General features: G+C 56.3%; 2 protein-coding genes across 2 annotated transcripts in view; both read right to left on the reverse strand.

Moving 5' to 3' along the window:
- The window catches only part of DNAI2 (dynein axonemal intermediate chain 2), a 28,133-nt gene extending 26,147 nt beyond the window's left edge, over positions 1-1,986 (reverse strand). Inside the window, exon 1 of the mRNA XM_004749028.3 lies at positions 1,882-1,986. The gene's annotated coding sequence lies outside the window, so the exon portion shown is untranslated. The remainder of the gene's footprint in view (positions 1-1,881) is intronic.
- Positions 1,987-8,859: 6,873 nt separating this feature from the next.
- TTYH2 (tweety family member 2) overlaps positions 8,860-25,009 on the reverse strand; it is a 36,509-nt gene continuing 20,359 nt past the window's right edge. Inside the window, exons 5-14 of the mRNA XM_004749029.3 lie at positions 23,765-23,860; positions 23,149-23,221; positions 18,810-18,879; positions 18,494-18,549; positions 18,174-18,266; positions 17,850-17,942; positions 16,150-16,292; positions 15,345-15,530; positions 14,794-14,872; positions 8,860-10,501 (exon numbers count right to left, since the gene is read on the reverse strand). Of these exons, the coding sequence (XP_004749086.2) occupies positions 10,421-10,501; positions 14,794-14,872; positions 15,345-15,530; positions 16,150-16,292; positions 17,850-17,942; positions 18,174-18,266; positions 18,494-18,549; positions 18,810-18,879; positions 23,149-23,221; positions 23,765-23,860 (970 nt within the window). The 3' untranslated portion in view covers positions 8,860-10,420. The remainder of the gene's footprint in view (positions 10,502-14,793; positions 14,873-15,344; positions 15,531-16,149; positions 16,293-17,849; positions 17,943-18,173; positions 18,267-18,493; positions 18,550-18,809; positions 18,880-23,148; positions 23,222-23,764; positions 23,861-25,009) is intronic.

The raw sequence follows: 25,009 nt of genomic DNA on the forward strand, positions 1-25,009 counted from the left end.
GAGGGGGCCCCCACCCGTGGGAACCTAGAGACCCAGGGATAGGCAGGACCCCGCGGGGAGTCTCAAACACAAGAACACACAGGGCTGGCGAACATCAAAGCGACAACTGTCTCCCACATCCCAGGGCTGTCGGATTGGAACCTTCATCAATGATAAAAACTCCTCTTGTGCGATGATAATGAGCAAAGTGATTCCTGGAAAGAACCTCCCTGACTTAAGAGAAAGTGGGCTTTGGGTGCCTGGGTGGCTCAGTTGTTAAGTTTCTGCCTTTGACTCAGGTCGTGACCCCAGGATCCTGGGATCGAGCCCCGCATCAGGCTTCCTGCTTGGTGGGAAGCTTGCGTCTCTCCCTCTCCCACTCCCTCTGCTTGTGTTCCCTTTCTCGCTGTCTCTCTGTCAAATAAATAAAATCTTTAAAAAAAAAAAATAAGAGAAAGTGGGCTTTCCAAGCTTGGGTTGGGGCTAAGAGAGGGGTGGCTTAGTAGGGAGAGAGGAGGGGGGCTGCTTTCCCTCCGTGCGGGACCCCATCTAACATAAACACGAAAGCATTTTCCTCTTCCTCGTGGTCCCTAGGGCAGCCCCCAGTTTTTGTGCCAGGGACTGATGGCCTCTGTCTGGCACCTGGCCTGGCAGAGGAATGCAGGTGAGGCACTTCCCTCTTTTTTTCTTTTTAAAAGATTTTTATTTATTTATTTGACAGAGACCACAAGTAGAGAGGCAGGCAGAGAGAGAGGAGGAAGCAGGCTCCCCACTGAGTAGAGAGCCCGACCTGGGGCTCGATCCCAGGACCCTGAGATCATGACCTGAGCTGAAGGCAGAGGCTCTAACTCACTGAACCACCCAGGTGTCCCTCCTTCCCTCTTTCTTATGTCCTTGTGCACCTTCTAGAATGTGGGGTCCTAAGGGACTCACTTGTCTTCAAATGAGGCAGATCTCCCTAGGAATCCAACCCGCCCCCTACCATGGCATCCCACAAGGACAACACAAGGCACACTAGGGTCAACCTGAGCTGAGCTTCAAGCACATGGAGGATAGGGACAGGCAGAGGTGCGAGAAGGTCCCCAGGACTGAAGCGTGCTGCCTTGAGGTTCACCAGCTCTCCCCCCTACAACGCTGTCTCCTTGAGGACAGACTACGGAGTTTCCCCTCACCCCTGTCCCCATCTCCCGGTGCAGGAAGGAGCCCAGCACTCCCTCTGTCCCATGCTGAGTACTAGCCCTGTCCCCCAGGGCTCTCCCCTAGAACTCTCTCCCTCTTCCATTTCTGATCAGAAAAACAAAGCACAGCTATGCATAGATGTGACGGGGGAAGCACACAGGGTCTGAAAGCCAAGAACACACTTCTGTGATTCCAGAGATTGTGATAAACTTTGAACGTGTTGCCGGAAGGTGAAGGTAAACGTGTGACCTTGAGCATGGTATCTCAGTGGGCGTAGGAATGTCCCCCCCCCCCCGGGTTAGGGAGTAAATAAAGCCATGCATTTAGGGGAACTGCGACCTAGTCCGTGATCAATAATTATGGATTCCCTCCACCACCCCCCCCCCCCGCCTTTATCAGAAAGCCCACCTCCCCCCCACTCCAGCCCAGATTGCACTAGCCAGCCAGCCAGCTGTGAACCCTTTAGAGACCTCCTGTCCCTCCAGGAGACTGGTGAATCAGGAGCAGACTAACTGGGAGTTCGGGGTGTAGGAGTCTAGGTGACCAGAACCTGCAGTGTCCTGTGACTCAAGAGAGTGCTGAGGGCAGCCAGAGGGATGGAGTGGGGACACTTGACACCCACCTCCCGGGAGGAGCTGTCCCCAAAGGCTGCCCCCACGAGGAGCTTCTTGGGGCTCCCCGTTTCACTCTCCTCCCCTCTCCAGCCCCGCGCCCTGCCCTTACCGTAGGTCCTCTCCTGTCGCCTCCAGGCTACAAGGGAAACACCGGAACCGCAGCGTCGGCCCCAGCGCTTCTCAAACGGCTCAGCCCCGCGGAGTTTACCTGTTGCCTAGCAACCCTGACTGGGCCGGGACGCGGGGCGGGGCGGAGGGCGAGCACGTGACCGCCCATCCCGCAGCATCTTGTGGAGGTCTCCAGAGTCAGGAGGAAAATGAACCAAGTGAGGCAAACACCGATGGTAGTAAACGTTTGTGGGATCTCTGCCAAGGTGCTTGTCCAAATCTCCAAAAATGCATTGGGCGAGAGCCTGAGAACATGCACATTACTGTAGTCAGCGCTGCGAAATCCTGCGCCCTGAGGGGTGATGCCAGGCTCTGCTATTATTTGTCTGTGATCTGGCAGGTTGTCTTACTGCCCCTTCCTTCGGGTTCCTTGTTCACTCAATGGGAATTATGTCTGCACCCAGACACAAGCCGGCCCCCTACTTCCCACCACAGGGAAGCAGGCTAACCAAGTTCAGGGATGGGCACTGGAGATCTGGACTGGAGTAGGCAGGGGACGTGTCAGCCAAAAAGTGGACCTGGGGGTTGGGGCTGGTCCTGAAAAATGGTGATGAGTTGCAGGGGAAGGAGTGAGGGAGAGGACTCCAGACTGGGGGGAGGGCCTGGCGTGTGCGAGGGAGGGGTGGTTGCGATGGAAAAAGACGTTTTGGGGAGGTGGATGCATCATGGTGGCAGGAGGTGACAGTCCCTGTGGGGGAGACGATGAGATAGGAATTGGAAAAGGTCAGCTGAGACCAGTTTGGTGTATGTGTGTTGGGGGGTGTCCCAAAAGGCAGGCTAAGGCACCTGGAGCGCTTCCTGTGGGTTTTGGGGGGGCTGTGAAATTACAGGAAAAAAGCAAATGTTCCCCCACTCTGGTTCCCCAACTTCTTCACAAATGCATCTTCTCTTCTACCCATCTGCCTTTAACTGGGCAGGTGCAACAAAATTCCCAAGATGGCACTTAGCCCAACCATACTAACAAGCCCCAAAGTGACAGCCACCAACACCTCTCCGCCCCCCACTTGGATCCTGCTCCCACCAGTGCTTCCAGGTAAAGGGCTCTCTGGGGTGGGCGCTGAGGGTGGTGATGGGGGCGGGGGTCAGGAAGATCTGCAAGCCCCACTGAACTGGCTCTGTACAGTCAGAGGCAAATTAGACCCAAACAAAGCATCCAGAAGAAACAGATCGGCTTCCCAGTGGAGCACTGGCTGGTTGGGACTGGAAACACACACATCCTCCTCCCCTGGCCCGAGCCCTGGAAGGCTAAGCCCCTGCACACACACATGAGTCCCCGGGTGGGGAAGTAGGGTAGTGAGTAGGGAAGAACAAGGAAATGGGAAAAGTTGAAGGAATTCTCCAGTTACCTTTCTCATTTTATTGCAATGATATGCTCCAGGTTCCCCACCCCCACCTGCACTCAGAAGACCTGTGTGCTTGCAAGGGCCTTGGGAAGCTCTGTTCTCTGGCAAAACAGCCATCACCCTTGGGCAGGCCCATCTCAGCTGCCCTGGGAAGCCAGCATGAGGTCATATAATTAGGAGTATGCCCAGGCATCCGGATAAAAACAATTTTTAGTGTCTCTCTGATCTCTGCCCAATCCCAGGGGAACTGGCTACTGAGATTCTTTGCTGAGAGCAGCCCCTGCCCTGGCCACCCCCAGGCCAGTCCACGATCCACCGCACTGCTGTCCATCCCCCCACAATTCTTCTTCCAATTTTTTTCTCTATTGCGGTAAAATACACATAACACAAAATGGATCGTTGTAACCATATTTTAGAGTGCAGGTCAGAGGCCCAAGGTACACTCACACTGCTGTGCCATCACGACCATCCATCTCCAGAACTCTTCCATCTTGCATAACTGAAACTCTATACCCATTAAACCCTAACTCTCATTTCCCCTCCCCCAGCTCCTGGCGCCCATAATCCTACTTTCTGCCTCTATGATTTTGACTACTCTTAGCACTTCATATAAGGAGAATCGCACATTATCTTTTTGTGCCTGGCTTATTCCACTTAGCAAAATGTCTTCCAGGTTCATCCATGGGGCAGCCTGTGTCAGAATTTTCTTCCTTTTTAAGACTGAGTAATATTCCATTGCCTGTCCGAGGACATTTTTGTTTATCCACTCATCCACCAATGGACACTAGGATTGCTGCCACTTTTTACGACTGTGAATAATGGTGCTGGGAACGTGAATGTACAAACATCTCTTTGAGACTGGCTTTCGATTCTTTTGGGAAGTAGAATTGCTGGATTCTATGGTCATTCTATTGACTTAATAGAATTTCTTGAGTTTTCATGTTTTGAAGAGCCACCATACTGCTTTCTATAGCAGCCGCCCCATTTTACATCCCTACTGACAGAGCACAAGGGCTCAGATTTCTCCACATCCTTTCCAGCACTTGTTCTTTCCTGTTTTGGGATAGTGGCTCTCTCTCTCTTTTTTTTTTTTTCTCAAGATTTTATTTATTTATTTGGCAGAGAGAGAGCTCACAAAGGCAGAGAGGCAGGCAAAGAGAGAGGAGGAAGCAGGCTCCCCACCGAGCAGAGAGCCCGAGGTGGGGCTCGATCTCAGGACCCTGGGATCACGACCTGAGCCGAAGGCAGAGGCTTTAACCCACTGAGCCACCCAGGTGCCCCTGGGGTAGTGGCTCTCTTAATGGGTGTGAAGCCATGTTTCAATTCATCGTAGCTTTGATTTGCATTTCCCCAGCGATGAGTGATGGTGAACATCTTGTGCTTGTTGGCCTCCTGTATGTCTTCTTTGGAGACATGTCTACTCAAGGCCTTGGTCCAGTTTTGAATCAAGTTTTATTTTGTGGTTGAGTTCTCTATCGATTCTGGATATTAATTCCTTATCAGATACATGATTTGCAAATATTGTCTCCAGTTTTGTGAGTTGTCTTTTTGCTCTGTCGATAGTGTCTTTTGGTGTCGCCGATTTAAACATTTTTGTGAATCCAACTTGTCTACTTTTTCTTTCATTGTCTGCCATTGGGGTCATGCTCCAGAAATTATAGCCAAATCCCATGTTGTGAAGCTTTTACCCTATGCTTTCTTCTAACGGTTTCATAGCTTTAGGTCCTACATTAAGGTCTTTGTCCATTTCAAGTTAATTTTTGTATTTGCTGTTAGGTAAGGGACCGACATAATTTCCATGTGGATGTCCAGTTTTTCCAGTGCCATTTGTTGAAAAGACTGCCCTTTCGGGGCACCTGGGCGGCTCAGTGGGTTAAAGCCTCTGCCTTAGGCTCAGATCATGATCCTGGGGTCCTGGGATCCAGCCCCGCATCGGGCTCTCTGCTCAGCAGGGAGCCTGCTTCCCTTCCTCTCTCTCTCTGCCTACTTGTGAGCTCTCTCTGCCAAATAAATAAATAAAATCTTAAAAAAAAAGAAAGAAAGAAAGAAAGAAAGAAAAAGACTGCCCTTTCCCCCATTGAATGGTCCTGACCCCATTGTTGAAAATCATTTGACCACGCATGTGAGGGTTTATTTCGGGACTCTGTTTTACTCCATCGGACTCATGTCTTGACATCATGCCAACATTACTCTTTTAATTATTGCGGCTTTGTAGTAAGTTTTGAAACAGGAAGTGTGAGTCTGCCAGGTGTGTTTTTCAAGATTCTTTTGCCTATTTTGGGCTCAAGGAGATTCCGTACAGATTTTAGGATTGGTTTTTCTGTTTATACTGCAAAAAATGTTATTTTTCAATAGGGGTTGTGTTGAATCTGTAGATCACGTTGGGTAGTACTGACACCTTAATGATATTAAGTCTTCCAATCCATGAACATGGATATCTTTCCATGTATCTATTTCTCTCAGTTCTTTCAGCAGTGTTCTGTAGATTTCATTGTACAAGACTTTCATTTCTTTGATTAACTCCTAAGGAGGTTTTTTTTAGATTTGATTATAAATATAATTATTTTTTAAATTTCCTTTTCAGACTGTTCACTATTAGTTTTGATTTACAGACAAGTTTTAAAGATGGTACAAAGAGCTCCCACATACCCCTGCTGCGGCTGGAATGTTTATACCCTCCTCAAATGTATATGTTGATATCCTAATGCTCAACGTTGATAGTGTGCAGAGGTGGGGCCTTTGGGAGGTGATTAGTGATGAGGATGGAGCGGTCATGAATGGGATTAGTGCTCTTACAAAAGAGACCCCACAGAACTCCCTAGTCCTTTCCACTATGTGAGAACACAGAGAAGAGGCACCATCTATGAACCCGGGAAGCTTTGTCTATTTGTAAACTCCATGAAGTCAAGGGCCACAACTGCCTTAGATGTTCCCATAGCCCCAGAATTTAGAGATGGTGATGTCCTAGGCCAGGGGCCAGCAAACTACACACTACTATAAGAAATAGTAGGGTGCCTGGGTGGCTCAGTCGGTTAAACATCTGCCTTCGGCTCAGATCATGATCCCGGGGTCCTGGGATGGAGTCCCATATTGGGGGGGGGGGTGTCCGCTCAGTGGGGAACCTGCTTCTCCCTGTCCCTCTGCTGCTCCTCTTGCTTGTTCTTTCTCTCTCTCTGTCAAATAAATAAATAAAATCATTAAAAAATTAGTAAATATTTTAGGCTGCAGGTGGAGAAGAAAATCAAAGACATGTTGTAGCTGCTTCCATGGTAAAGGAGAAAACTATTCCCACACATTTGTTTTTTTTTTTTAAGATTTTATTTATTTATTTGACAGAGAGAGATGACAAGCAGGCAGAGAGGCAGGCAGAGAGAGAGGAGGAAGCAGGCTCCCCGCTGAGCAGAGAGCCCGACCTGGGGCTCGATCCCAGGACCCTGGGATCATGACCTGAGCAGAAGACAGTGGCTTAACCCACTGAGCCACCCAGGCTTCCCATTCCCACACATTTGATTAACAAAATTAAAAATATTATATCAAGTTGAATTTTTCTGTCATACAAGTCTATTAATGAGAGGGATGGAATTCTTTGAAGGGGAGACAACACTTGGTTTTACTGAGGTTCAGAGTTAGTATTCTCTACTGTCAAAATCTGTTGCAAATATTTTATTATTATTTTTTAAAGTAGAATCTATACTCACTGGCTATTGAGGCAGCAGGTCAGATGGGGCTCACAGGTGGTGGTCGTTTGCTGCCTCCTTTGCTAAGCCAACCATGCACTTTTGAAGGGGAAAATAGAAATCTGAAAGGGAGAAGAAAGGAAATGCCCCTGGTCTGGGTATTATCTGTTGTGGGGACACAAGGTGCCTCAAGTGTTGCTGCGTCAGCAGTTTATAGCCAAGAGGCAGGGATATTGCCCCTGTGGCTTGGAAATACAAGACCGTGAAGCTCTGGAAGAGAAAAAATGCACCACACAGCCTTGTTTAGGAAGACTGGAGATGGTCCAGCTTTGGAACAGGGATCACTCTGTTACTGCCCCCACCCCACCCACCCCCGTGGCTGAGGGAGCCCCGAATGACAGCCTCAAACACAGGCCCTTGTTCCTGGCAGAAGCTCTGCTTCTTCCACATGGGGGCCTGGTGGAGTTCACTACTTCTCCTCTGGGAGCAGGTTCCTGGGTCTGGGGTTGGGGCTGCTCAGAGAGGTTTAGAAATGGTAAAGCCAACAGGTGGATGTCTGCCTGCTTGGCAGACAGGCCTATTCTCCCCACTTCTTTCCTTGGGTGAGAGGTTGTGGCTCCCAGGACAGAAATGCAGGTCGCAGAATGACAAACGTGAGGAGCCAAACTGCCCTTGAGCTTGTGCATGCTCTCACGTGGCCTGCTTCCTGCTTCCTGCAGGGCCGCCTTCCACTCAGGTCTTCCTGCGGGTCCCAGAGACGACGAATGCCCCCAAAGTTGAGTACTGAACTGCAGTTACCTTTGAACAAATAAGATTGGGCGGGGGTAGGGGAGGCACCTGGGTGGCTCAGGTGTCTATCTATCTGGCTGTTGATTTTGGCTGGGCTCATAAGATCAAGTTCGTCAGGCTCTGCTCAACAGGGAGTCTGCCTAAGATTCTCTCTCCTTTTCCCCTCTGCCACTTCTCCCCTCTAAAATAAATAAATACATCTTTTTTTGTTTGTTTTAAGATTTTCTTTATTTACTTGAGAGAAAGAGTAAGAGAGAGCATGAGAGGGGAGAAGGTCAGAGGGAGAAGCAGACTCCCCATGGAGCTGGGAGCATGACGTGGGACCCAATCCCGGGACTCTGGGACCATGACCTGAGCCAAAGGCAGTTGTTTAACCAACTGAGCCAGCCAGTCACCCTAAACAGATAAAACTACAAGAAAACACCAGATTGGTTTCTCCATGACTCCAAGCCTTTTTCCTCACTGCTCTCGGTCTCCTAAGACGAGGGAGGAAGGCACCTGTCCTACTAGATGGGGTGAGGGGAAGCATCCCTACTTCAGGAACGCCCCAGTTCCAATGCTCAGCTTTGAGGGATGAGCAGTTCTGAGCCCAGCATGTTCCACTGTGCACAGTCCTCTGGGTCATGCCTCAAGTGCTCCCAAAGGACGCATCAGCTGCTCCCTCCAGGAAGTTCCTCAAAATGTAGTCAATTCCAGGAGCCGAGGCTGTGGCAGGCACGGAGGCACTAACAGGGCGTTGCGCCACAGGCACAGAGTTGGAGTCTTCCCTGCACGAAGGATGCAGAGCATCTCAGGTGCCCCTGCCCAGAGAGGCACCCCATGGAGACAGGGTTCAGGTACAGAGCGCAAAGCTGGGGAGCCAGCAGCTGGGGGACATGGCCAGCCTTGTGACTGTGCCCCAACCCCACCGAACTGTCCAGGGGCACCTGGCCTGGGCTCTGGGTTAGACACCTGGGCTCTGCCACTTGCTCCAAGTCCCAACTTTTAGTCCCTACCCTGAGATCACCAAGATCTGCGGAGAAGCCCTCTTTCTGGCCCGTGACCCCACCGGCGGGGAGCGTGCGGCACCCTCATTATCGCCGCCGTGGAGGAAGTCCGACAGAGCGCACATTTTAGTACAAGTGGTTTATTTCTCCCCAGGCGAGGGCACACATGTATCAAGCGGAGGCAAGCCCACCTGGTCCTTCAGGAACCACCCGAAGGAGTCTAGTTTAGTTTACATGCATTAAAAACAACTCTACGGTCGCCAGCAACAAAATGTTAAGAAGCAACGTCATGGCGTTGCGGGCTTCCTATCTGCATGCAATGGGGTCATACACGGACACATTTATGGTACATGGTACTTCTAAGTTAGTGCGGGTGAGGTAAGAGTCCGGGCGGTCCTGGGCCCTGTTGGGTCACAGAGGCTTGGCTGGGCGCGGAGAGCCACTGCTGTCAGCATTCTGATGGGAAAGGAGGTCTTCAAAAACGGAAGTGGAACCCTTGTCCCCAGCAGGGTCACCCCATGTCCCTGGCTCTGCGTGTGCAAGACCGTGGGGGCATCAGTGTTGTGCACTCTGAGTTGACAGGAGATGAAAGCACCAGAGACCCTAACCCTGGACCCTCAGCAGGTAGGAGGGCGGGTCATTATTTCCTCCTGGCCAACAGACGCCTTCCCACGGAGCAGGTACAGCTTATGGGGGCCCGGGACAAAGGGCTGGCTACAGGGCTGGGGGAGGGGAAGAGGCCTGCCTCAGGTCAAGACACGACCATCCCACCTTGCTAAAACGTTTAAGACAGAACTGCTTGAAGACCAAAGGGAGGGGCAGTTCACCTGGGCAGTCCCCAGAACGGGGTGGGGGGGTGTGCGGGGGTCCCTCTTAGCTTCTTTTGTGTCTTAAAGGGCCTCCCTCCTTAAATGGGATGAACCCACCTCCCCCCCAAGCAGCAGCCTGGGACAGCCGGTCTCCGGGATCAGTACCTCCAGACCCTCAAAGAACTGAGGCCAGCAACACCTGCCAAAGAATGGTATTCAATCCAGGGGGAAGGAACGCACCCCAGACCTCTGGTAAAAACTGGATGTGCTAGGAGTTTCAATTCTTTGGATAATCACAATATTTAAAACACTTGGGGTGGGGGGAAGAGTTAGTGTCGCTTTCAAAGTGTCTATTAATGCCTGAGACTGTCCCTATCCGTAGTGAACCAACTCACAGCATCTGGAATTCCATTCTGGAATGGAGGAGAGGCCGTGGAGGGTGGCAGAAGAGAGGGTGGGTGGGCTGTGGCAACTGTCACTCACCTTCCCAAGGGGTCTCCCTGCGGAAAGCCTGCCAGGGATGCGGCTGTGGTCACCGCCCAGCCCTGGGGCCACCCCCTGCACGGCTCTCCAATACCCTCGGCACAGCCGAGCACCCCAGGGGGCATTGCCTGCGTGGACAGGAGGGAAGAAGAGGAAGAGGCCGGCCCTGGGGTCACGGGTCTTCTGTCTGCCAGGGCCTTGGGTCAGGCATCTCAGCCGAGCTCAGGCGGATTCTCCCTGAATCGCTGACGCGCCGAGGCAGCCTGCCCATCCCGTGGTCCTGCCCCCGGCCTCCAGACGCCTTTGGTTTCTATTAAAGAAACGCAGCTTGTGCCGGGATTTGTTAAAAACCAAAACGGATCAAGGAGGCAGGAACCTCTGCAGAAAAGTGCATTAGGCTGGAAAGTCATTGCCGTAGTGTCTCAGGTGCTCATCTGCCACGGACAGGTAGGTGGCCCTCATGCTGGGAGAATACTGTGGGAGAGAGGGGGAGGGGCACGGTCAGAACAGGGTCGCATTCGGTACAGTCAGAGCAGACACTGTGCTCGCAAAGGTGCGGGCACTTCTTGGGGAGCGGGAGAGGGAGCCAGTCTTTGTCATAGGCATTTTGGGGGGACACTAGAGTGGCTTGGGCAGGCTTCATTGTTGGTGATGCCTCAGTCCTGGGATCACCAAGGACATGGGGCTCCCAGCCTTAAATGCAAGGCGCACACACGGATCAGCCACCCTCCCCCTGCTGGGACAGCCACATCCACTTCAGGGCATGGGACAGTGTGAGGGTGCACCAGTGCACTGGGGAGCCCGCCTAGTGAACAGGCTGACGGGCACAGGTTCCTAGAATCAGAGACCCACGTTCAAATCTCAGTTATGCGGCTTATCCATCCTATGACCTTGGCTAAGGCTCTCCGACCGCTGTGAGCCTCAGTTTCCCCAGCCGGCAGAGGGACCAGAAAGCCCTCAGCAGTTCCCGTGGGAGGATGGATACCATCAGACCGGCGAGACCCCTCGCACGGCGGTTCTCACGCTTGGCTGTGTTACAAACTTGGCTGCATCTAAAAAAACACCCTGATGCCCGGGCCATACCCACCAGTAATTTTTTTTTATTGACGTAAAACCCACATCACATAAAACTCAGCATTTCAAAGTGCCACCAGCACCTTTTTTTTTTTTTTTTAAGCTCTCCCAAATGCAGCCAAGTTGGAGAATCAGTGACCTAATGGAAAGTTCTCAACAGATGTTAGCTAGCTGCTGCTCCGAAGCGGGGAGATAGGGCTCCCCACATTACCTCATCTCACATCCTAGACCCTGCTTCTGCATTTCTTTCTTTTTTTAAAGATTGTATTTATTTGATGGAGAGCACAAGCAGGGGGAAACAGGCTCCCTGGAGCCTGGTGCAGAGCTCGATCCCGGCACCCTGGGATCATGACCTGAGCTGAAGGCAGACGCTTAACCCACTGAGCCACCCAGGCGTCCCTGCTTCTGCATTTCGAACGGGCTCCAGATGCTTTGGGTCTGCTGACTCGGAGTAGCAGGGTTAGTCCAGCAGGAAGGGCCCTGAGTATCTCCTGGCCCAGGGAAGTTTTGGGGGTTCAGGTCCAGACTGTTCATAGCAGAGAAGGGAGCACATGCTCCCAGCTGGCAGAAGCCCTTTAACCCAGCGGTTGGTAAGCAGGGGTGACATTTGGCAATGTCTGAAGGCATTTTTGTCTATCCCAACGGGGGAATAGAGAGACTTAACTGGTATCAAGAAGGTAGAGGCCAGGGATGCAGGTAAACATCCCACAGTGCCCAGGACAGCCCTGTCCTCCAGAAGCACCAAGCCCATCAATAGTGTGGAGGGAGAGGAAGCCTATGCCAGACCCAGACCCAGACCCAGACCCGAGGTTCTCCGCGGAGCTTCCCAGACCTGCAGCCTCAGCTTGACGGGGCCCCAGCCCATATTTCCCGAGTCAGAAGTGGGGGGGTGTAGCAGGAGCCTGGGTTGCAACAAGGCCTCTGGGTGATTCTGGTGCACACCCAAGGGTGAGCATCTCCTTGAAGCACTATTGCCCAAACCTCCTCGAGGCTCCACTGGCTGCTTGATAACACTCAGAACTTTCCAGGCACCTTCCCGGGATTGTCTGCCCTAGTGAGCCTGGAGTGAAGTCCTAGCATTGGTATTTTAAACAGTTGCCTGGCTCATTCGTGTCCGTCAAGTCTAGGACACGGTGCCTGAGAGGACACGAGGCGTTCCTCAAAGGGAGAGCTGAGGGAAGGCATGTTTCCAGCCAGCGGAACGGGCCATCCATTCTGACTGCCTGGCTTGCCATCATCCTCCAGAGCGAAATCCCCATTGGTCCCCGAGATGGAGCTGGAAGAGGAAGGGACCCAACCAGACGTCACACTTGCCCAGTACAGAGCAGGTGCCGGGGGAGGGCAGGGGGCGGACGGCCGTGCTGTCCACTGGGGTAGATGTCCACATTCTCATGCTGGGGGTTCCTTGGTCAGCAGCATCTGCTGATGCCTCTTCGAGCCCCTTGCATGGCAGGAGGTGGGGGAGGGGTCCGCCCTGGGGCCAGTTGGGCCGCCAATTCCCCGAAAGCAGTGAGAGTCCGCGGGCAGGTGACTCTAGGGAGAAAAGTGACCTCTGTCCTCCAGCCTCGAAAATAAGGCCAGTTCTTGTTGATCTCTAGGAACGGCAGGGAGAGTGGCCTGGATCTTTCAAAACAGAAGGTAATCCAAAAATCGTTTTTATTTGGCATCGCGGTGCACAGAGTCATTCATTACTCACAGCAGATCTCCCCCAGTGATGTTTTGCTCGGATGATTATTACAATCACTGTGCATTAATGGGTCTACAGCAGCTGTGGGGAGGAAAAGGAACCCAGGAGGCTTCCGGGTGGAGAAAGCCAGGCTGGGATTTAAGAGGTGCCTACTCGGAGCTGTGGGCTCCGACCGGCCCCCTCATCCCTTCCTGAGGACCTCAGGAAGCGAGGGCTATGCCTGGGTCTAGGGCTGTGCATAGAAAGACAGCATGTGGGGTGCCCTGGGCACAAAGAGCAAGATGGGGTCATGGTGGAAAAGATGGGGGACCGGTCAGAGCAGGGTCTCTCAACCACGGTGCTGGGGACATTTGGGGCTGAGTCATTCTTTGTGCTCTGGCTGTCCTGTGTGCCCTACGATGCTGAGCGGCGCCCCGGCCCTGGCCCACTACATGCCCGTACCACCTGCCCGTGGACTGTGACAACCAAAAATGCCTACAGACAGGCCAAGTGTCACCTGGGGGCAAAAGTGCCTTTGTGTGAGAATCCTCCTCAAAGGTGTGGCTGAAATGCCACCTGCAGCACAGGACCTCCTGGGACTGCACAGTGCAGCAGGGACTCCTCCTCCCCCTCCCAAAAGCCCTGATTGCAGGAGCCGCTTTCCTGGGCCTCCCCCTCCCCCAGCGACAGGTTGCACACTTGCCGGAGACAGACGCTGGATGTCCTCCTCTTTCCCGCGAGCGCAGTGTTTGGGGCTGCTTCACCACATGTGCCTGCCTGGTTCTCGGGATCCAGGCACGTGTCGGCAGCCCCGTGTCCCAGAGTCCAGTGCTTCTAGTTCGGCAGCAGGACGGCCCCTCCCAGACCCCCTGAATTCAAATGCCTTGTCCTTCCCTGATAGACACCTGGTTCCAGGACTCTGTTGCAGACTTCGACCTTGTTTTCTACTCCCGCTAACGCCCATTTCTTATAAATCCCACAGCTTGTGGGGAAGGTGGTGAAAGATACAGTAAGGAGCTCCTCTTTGAGCACCTGCGGGCCCTCCTCCCCCATTTATAGTGACCGGGATTCCAACGCTCACCATCACTCTGAGGTGTGCCCCGTTCCATCCCCACTCCACAGGCGGGAAAACTGAGGCACACAGAGAAGAAGTGCTTGTCCAAGGTCACAGAGGTCTTAAACCAAGATCTGGGTGTGAACCCAGGCATTTGGCACGGGAGTCTGAACCCCAAAGTCTACTGTCTCTACTGGTAGTCATGTCCTTTGGGAGAGGACAGAGCCTTTTCTCTTGAACGTGACCCCCTCACGCCACCGCACCAGCTCCTGCCCCAAGCAGGGACTCGGTTCCTTGGCTGGAGATGGGTGTGGGCGTGGGTGTAGGGACGTCCCTACCAACAGCAGAGCTGAGGGGCTGGAGGAAGGCTGGTGTCCCAGCCACCAGGCGGGCTCTGGCCGCAGCCCGGGGCAAAGACCCAACAATATCCCCGGAGCAAAAAGGGGAAAAAGCTCTCTCTTCTTAGATTAGTTCTATCTCTTCTAGATTATTTTGTTTAGCAAACTTATCACTGTAAATGACTTCTTGGTTCCTCTGAGATGTATATAAACCTTTTCATAGGCTAAATCTGGCTCTTGCCAGCTTTACAATCCAGGAATGTTTCCTTAGGGTCTGGGAGGCATCTCATTGGAGGAGGACCGTCCGTCACTGTGGCAATTAGGGACACTGACGGCCACCCTAGTTAGCACGTACTTAGGATGGCCTGGTGGACAAAGGTGCTGTGGAGTCTTGCTTGGGGACAAGCGTGCCCTGGGGTGAGGCCATCTGGCCACATGGGGGGGAGCTTTCTCTCTCTGCAATGTCTTTAGCGGCCTGTCTGTGACCTGCGTGGCCATCTGGTCCAGGAACTAAATTCTTCCGTTTTTTCCCCCACCTCTGTGGGGGGGATTCCCTGGACTGGCAGAAGTCTAATCTTTACTCATTTCTCCTCAAGGGCCACAGCTGTGATTTTGCCCGGAGAGCCCAGGTTACCGTGGGAGGAGGGGAGCCTCTTCCGATGAGGGGCACGTTCTCGTAGCGTGGGTTCCCGCCGAAGAGCATGGCCTGGTTCCTGCAGGAGTGGAGGGGAGCGCTCAGCAGGGGAGGGCATGGGGATGGGGGCGGGGTGCTCGCGTTTGGACAGGAAGGACCCGTGGGTGCGCACGTGCGAGGAGGGGGATGCCAACGGACCACGGAGGGTGCGTGGGCAGGAGAGCTCGGGGAGGCCCAGGGGAGAGGCAGCGGCCGGGGTGCCAGGGGCCAGCAGCAGCACAGCCTGGAGAGATGCAGCTCCTGGGCCCTGTGATCCGCCCTGAGGGTCTGCGGGGAAAGGCCTGGTATCTACTGAGGGCTATTCCTCAGGCAGAAGTGCTGGGGTGGGCCCTGGGGCAACAGTGGGGGGCCGCTGCTGGCCTCTGATGCCTTCCTCCCCACATGGCTCTCTGAAACCCCACGTGCGGTCCTCGGATCTAGCTCCCTGAGGGCGGGGCCCCAGCCGCGATGTGCGGGGGCAGGAAGGGGGTCCCGGGGAGCCCGTGACGTACATGTACTCTGAGACCGGGGCGTTGGAGATGGTCTGAGCCGGGGGCTGCAGGCTGGTCTGGCTGCCCAGGCCGCTGCTGTAGCTGCAAAAGCTGCGGAGCTGCCCCCGGGGCGGGTTGTGAGCTGCCATGCGTCGGGCCTGGGGGTTGAACGGGTCGTCACTGTCGATATCATCGTAGTCTCTGTCCCTAGAATAACACACAGGACACAGCCGGCTGTGAGGGCGGAGGCTCAGAGGCAGTGGGATCCTGGCCAGCTTCCCAATCTCTGCTGCCAGAACTCTGTGGCTACATGTGTTTGCATCAGCTTCCTGTCCAGCTTCATGCCCACCTCCTCCAGGTAGCCCCCCGTGTTGACCCCGTCACACCGACCTTCCCTTCTCTGCTTCCTTTTGTCCGATCTATCCACATGCACTGAAATACCATCTCATCTCTACCTCCTCAATGCGAACGAAGATGCCCTGCTCACAGGGTTACAATCTATCCCTCTTGGTATTCTGGGGGCACCCAGAGCCCTCATCATCTCATACCACAATGTCCTGCAGAGGAAGACAGGACAAGCAAAGGATGCCAGGCTGTGGTATGACACTGTCACCATCCTCTGTCAGCGTCGCTCCTGCCCTGGCCCCTTGGAGCCTCCTTCTGGGAGTCTATCTGGACTCTCAGGGAAGCTTCTGCAGCGATCCAGCCAGCCTGCTGGGGCTGAATGCTAGGCCCCCTCCTGCCATTGTCCCAGATTACCAGCTCCGGGCTCGGTCTCAGAGCAGATCTTCCTGCCTGTTCCCCCAGGAAGCCCCGGGCAGCCCACCTGGTAGTGAAGTGTTTCCAGGCCCTCGGTCCCGCACAGATCATGGTGGAGAAGGCCAGGGCAGCCAGGAGGGAGAAGAGGGCCAGGTATAGCAAGCCTTCGATGCCATCGTAGCAGATGCCATTAAGGGCGTCCAGGTAGTCCTATAGGAGGAGGGAGAGGGACAGGTAGCCAGAAGGCAGGTCAGGCCACAGCCTGGGGTCTGAGCGGGTCTCTGAGAGCCCGTCTCCCCAAGCCTGTGCTTCAATTGTCTATCTTTCCCCCTCCTGAGCACTCTGTACAGCCCACGCAGGGCCCACATTCTGGGGCCCAAAGAAGGGACTTCTTGGGTTCACTCCATAAGCAGATGCTAACCATCTACTGTGTGCCAAGCATGCTAGAGTCAGCTCTGAGCGAGACAGACACAGCTGCGGGGCTGGGGAGCCAGGAGCCAGGGGACATTTAATCTCAGACCAGCATGGTGAGAAGGAAGGGCTTGTGCCTTAAGCCGACGGGGGAAGGGGACAAGAGGGGCACATTCAGGAGAGAAGAAAGGCCAGCGGGAGACAGGGCAGAATGGGACCGGGTCACGCTAAGCCTTGCAGGCACGTGAGGACTTCGCATTTGATCAGAAGGTGATGGGGTGTGACGGAAGGGAGGTGACCCAACCGGCTTTTACAAACACCGCTGTGGTTGCTGTGAATGAAAGGTCATGGGAGGTTCAGGGGGCAAGAGAAGGGGGGGCAGCCAGGAGGCCACGGCTGTCACCCGGGGAAGGGGGAGTGGTCCTTGGATCATGGCGGAAGTGGGTTAAGGAGAGCAGGGTCAGATTCAGGATACGTCTGAGAGTCTGGATGCTACAACTTGCTAAGGGATCCGATGTGGGTGTCTAGGAGGGAGAGAGGGTACATGTTCTCGGCTCTAGTCAGGGTGCCAGGGTCCAACCCCAAGCCCTTGACTTGAGGGCTCTGGAACCTTCCCTGAGCTACTTTATAGATCTATGGATATCTACCTATCGATCCATGCATCCATCCATCCACCCCCACACAGTTTCCTGACCTATAAAACTGTCCATGAAATAACACGTGTTTTACGACATTAACTGGGACAACTAATGATACGGTGGATACAACCGGCACAGAACAAGGGTGAGCACTTGTCCTCACACGGCAGCCAGGAGCATCCTATGAGCCTTCATGCTAAATCCATACGGGATGGGAGAAGTGTCCACACGCACTGGCTTACTGCCGAAGGGAGGAGGGGGATGCACATACGCCCGGAGCATTCCTTGCATTCGAGGCTGTCTGGCATTCCAAGTTCTTGGAGAGGTGACCCCGGCAAGGAGAGGGCGGGGGGGGGGGGATGTCCACTCTCAGCCAGGGAGATGGACGGGTTGACCAGGTTGCTGGGAGTCTGGAGCCTGGAGAAGGGCCTCCCTTATGTAGGTCAGGATCCCCCAACGTTCTAGAGTTAACCTGATCCAACCCTCCTAACCCATCCCTTGGTACCTTTCAAGGACTCTCCCTGTCTTGGCTACTTGGGAGAATCAAGAAGCCAGACACCCCTCCTGCCTTCCTATTGTTCGGCTTCTGTGCCATGCAGGGGCCTGCGGGGAGCCCCGACAATCACTCCCCCGGCCCCTACTGGCTGGTCTCTGGGAACAGAACATGTGGCCTGCCGGGGTACCCTGTCCCACCTGCCACCCGGGCCCGCCCCGGCACCTTGTGCAGCCCTCGGCAGTCCAGCATGGCTGTCAGCTGGTGGAGGCCGGACTCGGAGGAGTTCAGCAGGAGCTGGATTCCCAGCAGGTCCTTCTGAAGCAGACAGACATGCAGAGAGGCAGACAATGAGCAGCAGGGGCGGGCTTGTGGCGAAAACCGCGGGCAGCCGGGTGGGCAAAGGGGCCAGGGAGGGGCCTCCTCAGCCCGGCTCCGTGAAGCCCCGGGGGCTGAGGACGGGGAGGTGCAGGCAGCGGGAGGGTTGTCGAGGTCCAGTGGGGGTGTCCCTGCTCCCAGCACAGACGCCGCGGGAGGCAGCCGCCTTACCTCGGCCGTGGGGAAGACAGGCACGGCGAACTGCAGCAGGCTGGCCACCTGGCTCTGCATGGTGGTGAGCGAGCGCTGGAAGACGGTCAGCGCCTGGCCAGGAAAGACCGAGAGATAGCAGCCCTGCCCTGAGGCTCCGCTTCCCTCCCCGGCAGCCCTGCTCCCGCGGCCTGCCCCACCCTGCACCCCTCGGGCTTCCTGCCACTCCCAGTGTGGTCCCCGGACCAGCAGCCCTGGCTTCACAAGGAAGGGAAAAGCCCCCAGCCATCTACAGGTGCTGGACTTCGGGTCCAGAGGGGGCGGTGGGCAGAGTGGGATACCTGCTGGAAGGGGCTGCTTCCGCTCTGACCGCAGTAGAGGTAGTAACGGGTCACCTCTGCAAGGCGAAGACGGGGGATCAGGCGGGAGCTCACGAGGGACCAGGCCCTCACTCCCCTCAGTGGCCCAGCCAGGCCCCGAACACCCCAAGGAGGGCCTTTCTAACAATCGCCCCAGAGGTCCAGCTGGAGCAAAAGTGTCGGGGGGCTGGAGGTGGGGAGGGGTTCGGGGACAACAGGGCGGAGAGGTCCGGCCGGCCGGGGGCCTGGTCTGAGTTTCCAGAGCGGCTCGGGACAGAGAGGCCCCGAGGTTCGTTACCTGTGCGGACCTGGCCCTCCGTGATGTTCAGGAGGAAGGTGTCGGGATCGGAACAGAAGTCACCAGTGCCCTGAGCCAGGGGAAACAAGGAGGGACGGAAGAAAGTTCTGATACCAGAGCCCTGCTGGAGCCGGTGCCCTCAGGCTCCGCTGCTCAGACCCCTCTGCTCCGTCTTCCCTGGGCTCAAGTCCCGGTCCCTTTCTAGCTCTGTCAGTTTGGGAAAGTCGCTTACTCTTCCTGTGTCCCAGCTGCCTGAACTCGGACAGAAAACACTACCTACCTCATAAATTCACTGATGTAAAAAACATGGAGGCCAGGTTCCCGGCAGCGTCAGCTCATACTCTATCTCTGAATGCTGCTTCTGGGACGGACCCCAGGGCCCTTGCACCTCCGCCAGGCATGTGGGGGCGTGACTGCACCGTGGCCTTCGTTCATTTTGGTTTTATTTTTGGCTTTGCTGTTATCAAGCCTCACATGCTTTGGGGTGCCGATCTATGAAGCATCCCCGGGACTCTCTTCCTAAAGAATTATGTCAGGGATGCCTGGGTGGCTCCGTGGGTTAATAAGCATCTGCCTCTGGCTCAGGTCATGATCTCAGGGTCCTGGGATCGAGCCCCGCATCGGGCTCTCTGCTCAGTGGGGAGCCTGCTTCTCCCTGTGCCTGCTGTTCCTCCTGCTGTGTTCTCTCTCCCTCCGTCTGACAAATAAATAAAATCTTAAAAAAAAAAAAAAAAACCAACACCGAAAAACCAATAACAACAACATTGAAAGAATTACGTTGGCCCCGAATCCATCTCTGAGCTGTGGGTACGGGTCCTGCTCAGGATAAGATGGAGGACTGGGAGGAGTGGGGGGCTGGGAGTTAGGGGACACAGACTCCAGGCTCTCCCACCGGTGAGCTGGAAGGCTTAGACCCCATAGTGTGGCCTGGAGAAGTGACCGTTAAGGGGCTATGGGCTGTGTGGGAGCAGGAACCCTCCCCCCGGGATTGGTGGGAGCAAGGACCCATCCCCTGAGCCAGGCCCCTCTCAGGTCCAGCCTGGGGGTACAGTGAGGCCCCCGGGGAAAGGAGGGCTTCCATCTTTCCGAACAGCCAGGAGAAGCTCTGGCGCTCCAACCCGTTTCTAGGAGTTCCCTGAGTCGGGGACCCCTCCCCAGGGCCCTGCACTGCTGGAGCTCTGTCCTCCTTTGGGAGCAGTGACATCAGGCTCCATGCTGGAGCGTCACGCATTCATTCTGAGTCGGTCGGCATTTATTTAGCACCTACTGGATACCATGTGCCTTTCCAGGGATGAGATCCAGGGGCGAGCTGTATCGTGGTACTTATTATGGTCTAGAACATGTGTCTGGGGGGCTGGAAATAAGATCCCCCTCCAGACTGAGAGCTCCCCAGAGTCACTTCTGTATACGCATGCACACACACACACACACACACACGCACACACACGACCACATGCTCGGGACCCTGGGAGAATTGCTCTATATGCAAATCACGACCATACATGCATCAGACTGATTCATTACCATAAATCAGAGCCGCAGGACCCGCAGGCCTACTCCTGTCACGGGAAGGGCGAGGAGGGAGGAGCCAGCCCTGAGCGGGGCTGATGGGAGGCCTTGGGGAATAATAAAGACGGAGGCCGCCATCTTGGCCTGGGTCCCAAAGTGTTTGGGATCTGTCCGAGAGGCTCCCCTGGGGACGTGGCCTCCTACCCCCGTCAGGCCAGGTCGGCCCTACAGACCCTGCAGTGAGGACTCAACTTTCTCTCCCTGTCTACGTAGCCCAAGGCCCCTATGTGCCTTACTCACACAGCAGGGCTGGGGATGGGGGAAGGGGCAGGGGGCACGGAACACAGGCAGAGACGCCCAGGATCCAACCCAGCGGAGGCAGCTCCGGAGAACAGGGGACGATCTGGAGGTGTCCCCCCACGCCCCTCACGTAACAACATAGACGCGTGGCCGACAATGAGGTTACAGCTCCCTGGCCATTTCCTGCATGCCTCCCGGGGGTTCACCAACCCACCCGACCCCTCTGGGGCGAGTGCTATGCTTCTCCCCATTTCACACTCGAGAAAACTGAGGTCTGGAGGGCTCCAGATCTTTCCTAGGACCCCCCCCCCCCACTGGGAAGGGGCAAAGAGGGGAGACACAGACCAGACAGGAGGTCCCAGAGGCCACCCTCCTACTCCCTCACCCTGACTCAGTCCGGTGGGCCCCGCCTCCCCCTTGGTGGCTGGCTTTGCAGGGAACTGCCTAGCTGTCCCAGTGTGTCTGGATGGCCCCCTACCCCCCATCCCCAGCCTCCACGGCCCCCTTCTTTCTTCTCTGGCGCTTTCTCTCCTCTCTGCCCTCAGCCCCTCACCCTCTCAGGGTGGGCGGGCGGGGAGGCGGCAGGCTAGGGTGGCCAAAGCCCAGAGCGCAGCTCCCCAGACTCCCACTGGGAGCTGATTCCCAGGGGTGGAGCGCCTTCCTCGAGGAGGTCCTCTTTCCGGGACTGGAAGGGATGGTTTGGGAGGGGCTCAGCGTCGGTCCTCAAAGGGGCCCCACAGCGCTCAAAGAGAGCAGGCCTCCCAGGGCAGGGACAGCAGGACCACACAAAAGCTTCCACAACAGCCTGACCAGGCCTGCCTCCCGCCTGCCTCCTGTCCTCACCCCACTTCCCATTAGAATGCAGCGCGGCCGGCAGCCCTCTCAAAGGCGCATTCAGCTCCCTCACAGCCCTCTCTCACACAGGCCTGACTCAACAATTAGGGATACGGAGCCTTCCTCGCCAGCGTACTGGCAGCCCAGGGCGCCCAGCTGGGAGATTCAATGGCCTCTGGTCCCCCTGAACACTGCAGCCAGGGGTGAGGGAGAAGCCCCCTCCGGGAGGAAGCTGGATTCCCGAGGGCCGCTCAAGGCGGCAAGCTGGAGGCCTCCCCTGCTTCCAGAAGGCAGAGGCTGTGCGAGGGGCAGGAGAGCCCCCGCTGGAGAGCTGGCCTCGTGCAGGCTTCCCTGTGCGTCCCCAAAGGAGAGGCTGCCGGCCAGGCAGCTGAACGTGTGGCTTGGACCAGCCGCCGTTCCCTTGGACTGGGTACCCGCTCAGCTGCTGGTGACCCCAGGATCCTCTGCGGCACAACCTGGGCCCTCCTGTCCTGCCCTTCCCTGCATCTTGCGGGGGGGCCCCAGCCCTTGGGCTGTAGGCTCATGCCTGGCTAGTCCTCCCTTGCACCCAAAGCGGACACCACGCAGTGGGCAGAGGGAAGAAGAGAGGAGACCCCCAGCCTGTCTCCCTCCAGGACATACTCTGCCCGAAGCTGCTGGGAGCCAGGCGGCACCAGGGTGGGCCCCGTGGAGGCAGACTGCCCCTGCCTAGAGTGACCGGCCAGCCCCAAGTCCCAGGGCAAGGTGTGACTTCAGGGAGCATCCTCGTTCGTTCTTTACGCCCAGGTAACTAAGGCAGCACAGATGCAGGCCATGGGCTGACTTTGTGGCCCCTGAATCAGGCAGGGGTTCCCCGAAATCCCCTGGTAAATCCTGCCTGCTCCCCCCGACTCACACACTCACACACACACTCACACACATGCAGCTTGGGCCTCCCTGGTATCCATTCACACGCGAACATCGTGTCCTGGTGTCTGTGTCCTTAGACACCCAGCGCGGCCGAGAGCCACAGAGCCAGAGTCCGCTGAATCCAAGACCCGTGCGCGGCTCCACCTGAGCGCCAGGTCTCTCAGCGACCAAACATACCTACATAGGGAGCATCCCCCGCCCTGCGTGTGCGTGTTTTAAAAACATTCTGGGGTCTCACAGCCAGAAACATGAATACCATTGTGTTTCAGGCCGTGTGTGCGAGTCCGAGGCAAGGGGACGGAAGACAAGCTAAACGTCACATTCCACGTTCCCAATGCCCAGGGAAGGTGGCCCAGGAGGGTGCTTCGGGAGCCCGAGGCTTCGCCAGCCTGGGGATGAGACCCCGCCCGTCCCCATCAGACCGGGTGAGTTCTTCATGCGCACAGAGTCACCTGGTCATCCAAGCCTGGCGTCACAAGCCGGGGCTGAGAATGGGCCAATGGGGTGGGAAAGGGATCAGGAATCAGGCTTCTCATCTTGGCCTTGTCCCTAAATACCTCATGATCTTGGGTAAGCCTCTTCCTTTCTCTGGGCCTCTGTCCCCGTAGGAAGGGCAAGGGGACTGGTGAGGCTGATCTAAGCCCTCTCGGTTCTGAGAGTCTAGGTTAGGAACAGAGACCGGAAGCTGGCCCTGCCCTGGGGACTCTGGACAGGACACCTCAACATGCCTCCAGACAAACGGTCCTGATCGGACCACCCCCTACCCCCACCCCCACCCTTGACTCACCACAGCGGCTGCGCTGTCGGCAGCGAGAGATGTCCAGCTGAGGAACAGGCCCAGCGCCGCACAGCACAGTGTCCTGGGAGAGAGGCACAGCCAGTGGGATCTAGGCGCAGGCTGGCAGGTGGGAACCCCGTGAGGGCCGTCACCCCACCACCTTCTAGTGACCTTCCTCTGAGCCACCAGCCTGTCCCCCCACGGCCCCCGAGACTCTAGCGGTCCCTAATTATCTGCTGCTGACTGCAGGCTGAGAGGTACGGAGCCCAGTGCCTGGAGCATCGGTCCCTTGGCCGAAAAGCCACAGCTGTGAGAGCACAGGCTATGAGGAAGGCTTGATCAGAAACCCTGGAGGCTCTCACGCTTGGGTCCCATTCCTTCAGCGGCTCAGCAGCCAGGCCCAGCGACGTGTAGGACACATGGAGGCAAAGCCCGGTCCTTGCCAGGTGTCCAGATGCTGCATCAGCGGCTGCCGTCTCCCTCCGATGCTGGCCGAGGAGGGCTCGGAGGGCGGCTTCCGGCCACAGCCCCCACCACACGCTCAGAGCTTGGCCAGGCCCCCAGCTCTCTCTCACGGTGACACTGTCACCCCCCGGCTGTCCGGCCCACATGCAGGGATACTCACGAGACCAGAAGACACCTGGAGCGCCTGGCCAGTCCCAGGCAGGAGACGAGGCAGATGACCAGGTCCAGGATGAAGAGCAGGAGGTAGGAGAGCCATCTGGGTGAATGGGGAGAGACGGTCAGGGGTGGGGGGTGCGTCACCGCACCAGTACCCAGCAGGGCCCAGCGGGGGATGCCTGAACAGCAGGCCCCAGGCCAGCTTGACTCTTCACTGTGACGTGCTGTCCCAAGCCAGCAACCGAGCGGGAGACGAGGCTGCACACCCTGCCCCGGACGGGAAGGACCAGGACGCATGGCAGACGGGCTCTTCAGCGACTCCCAGCGCTGCACCAACTGTGCCTGAACGAAGGGGTCACGCTCCCCACCCAGGCCGAGCATCTAAACCAGCACTGCCGGCCAGAACTTCCTGCAGTGACGGGCACGTTCTGATCTCTGCGCTGCCCAGTGCACCTGGCCCTGCCCACGCATGGCTCGGGGGAGTGGAGACGTGGCCCGGGCAATGGAAGAGACGTGTGTCTCATCCGAGCTGCTTCTAATTCATTTACAAGCCAGTGCCACGTGTGCTAGTGGCCACACGCTGGGCGGAATGGGCCTACGAGGTCTCTGCAGCCTCCCACGGGTACCACTCCGGACCCTCCTGCTGCTTTCAGAACACTCACCGGCATCAGATCAGGCCTGACATTTATGTCCATGGATCTAAGAAAGCTCCAAAGATGTCCAGGTCCATGGTGAAGGCTCAGCCTGGCCTCCCTCAGGCCTCCTGTCTCGCCCTCCCAGCTGCCTGGGACCCACTGCTTAGGACACACAGGCTTGTCTCAGCAACATCTGTGCCAGGTACGGGGTGCCCAGACGCGGGGTCGGGCTCATTCCCAGACCACCAGGGAGCTCAGGTAGGGCGAGGGAGCCCCAGGGAAATCCCTCACTCCTTGACTCCTTGGGCCTGACTGCCCGCCCCCCGCCCCCTACCCCCCACCCCCAAGCTGCACTGATGGGGAAAGACCGTCACACACCAGCGGGCAGACCCTGACAAGCTGCCTCTCCCTCCCTTGGGCCTCAGTTTCCAAATCTTTACTGCTGGAGCCTTCTCAGGGCTGGGTGGAAAGCTGAATATTCACTAAGTTCAAAGGTTAATAAGGCATGCCACCAGGGGATCTCAAAGTCCCCGCTTTCCTGCTTCTCCAAAGCACCGGCTGAGGAATCCACAGGGCTTAAAGTCCAAAGGCATTGATGTGGTCCCAAGCAAAGC

Source organism: Mustela putorius, unplaced genomic scaffold (genome assembly GCF_011764305.1).
Source record: "Mustela putorius furo isolate JIRA1106 unplaced genomic scaffold, ASM1176430v1.1 tig00000873_pilon_pilon_pilon, whole genome shotgun sequence".
NCBI classification, from domain to species: Eukaryota; Metazoa; Chordata; class Mammalia; order Carnivora; family Mustelidae; genus Mustela; species Mustela putorius.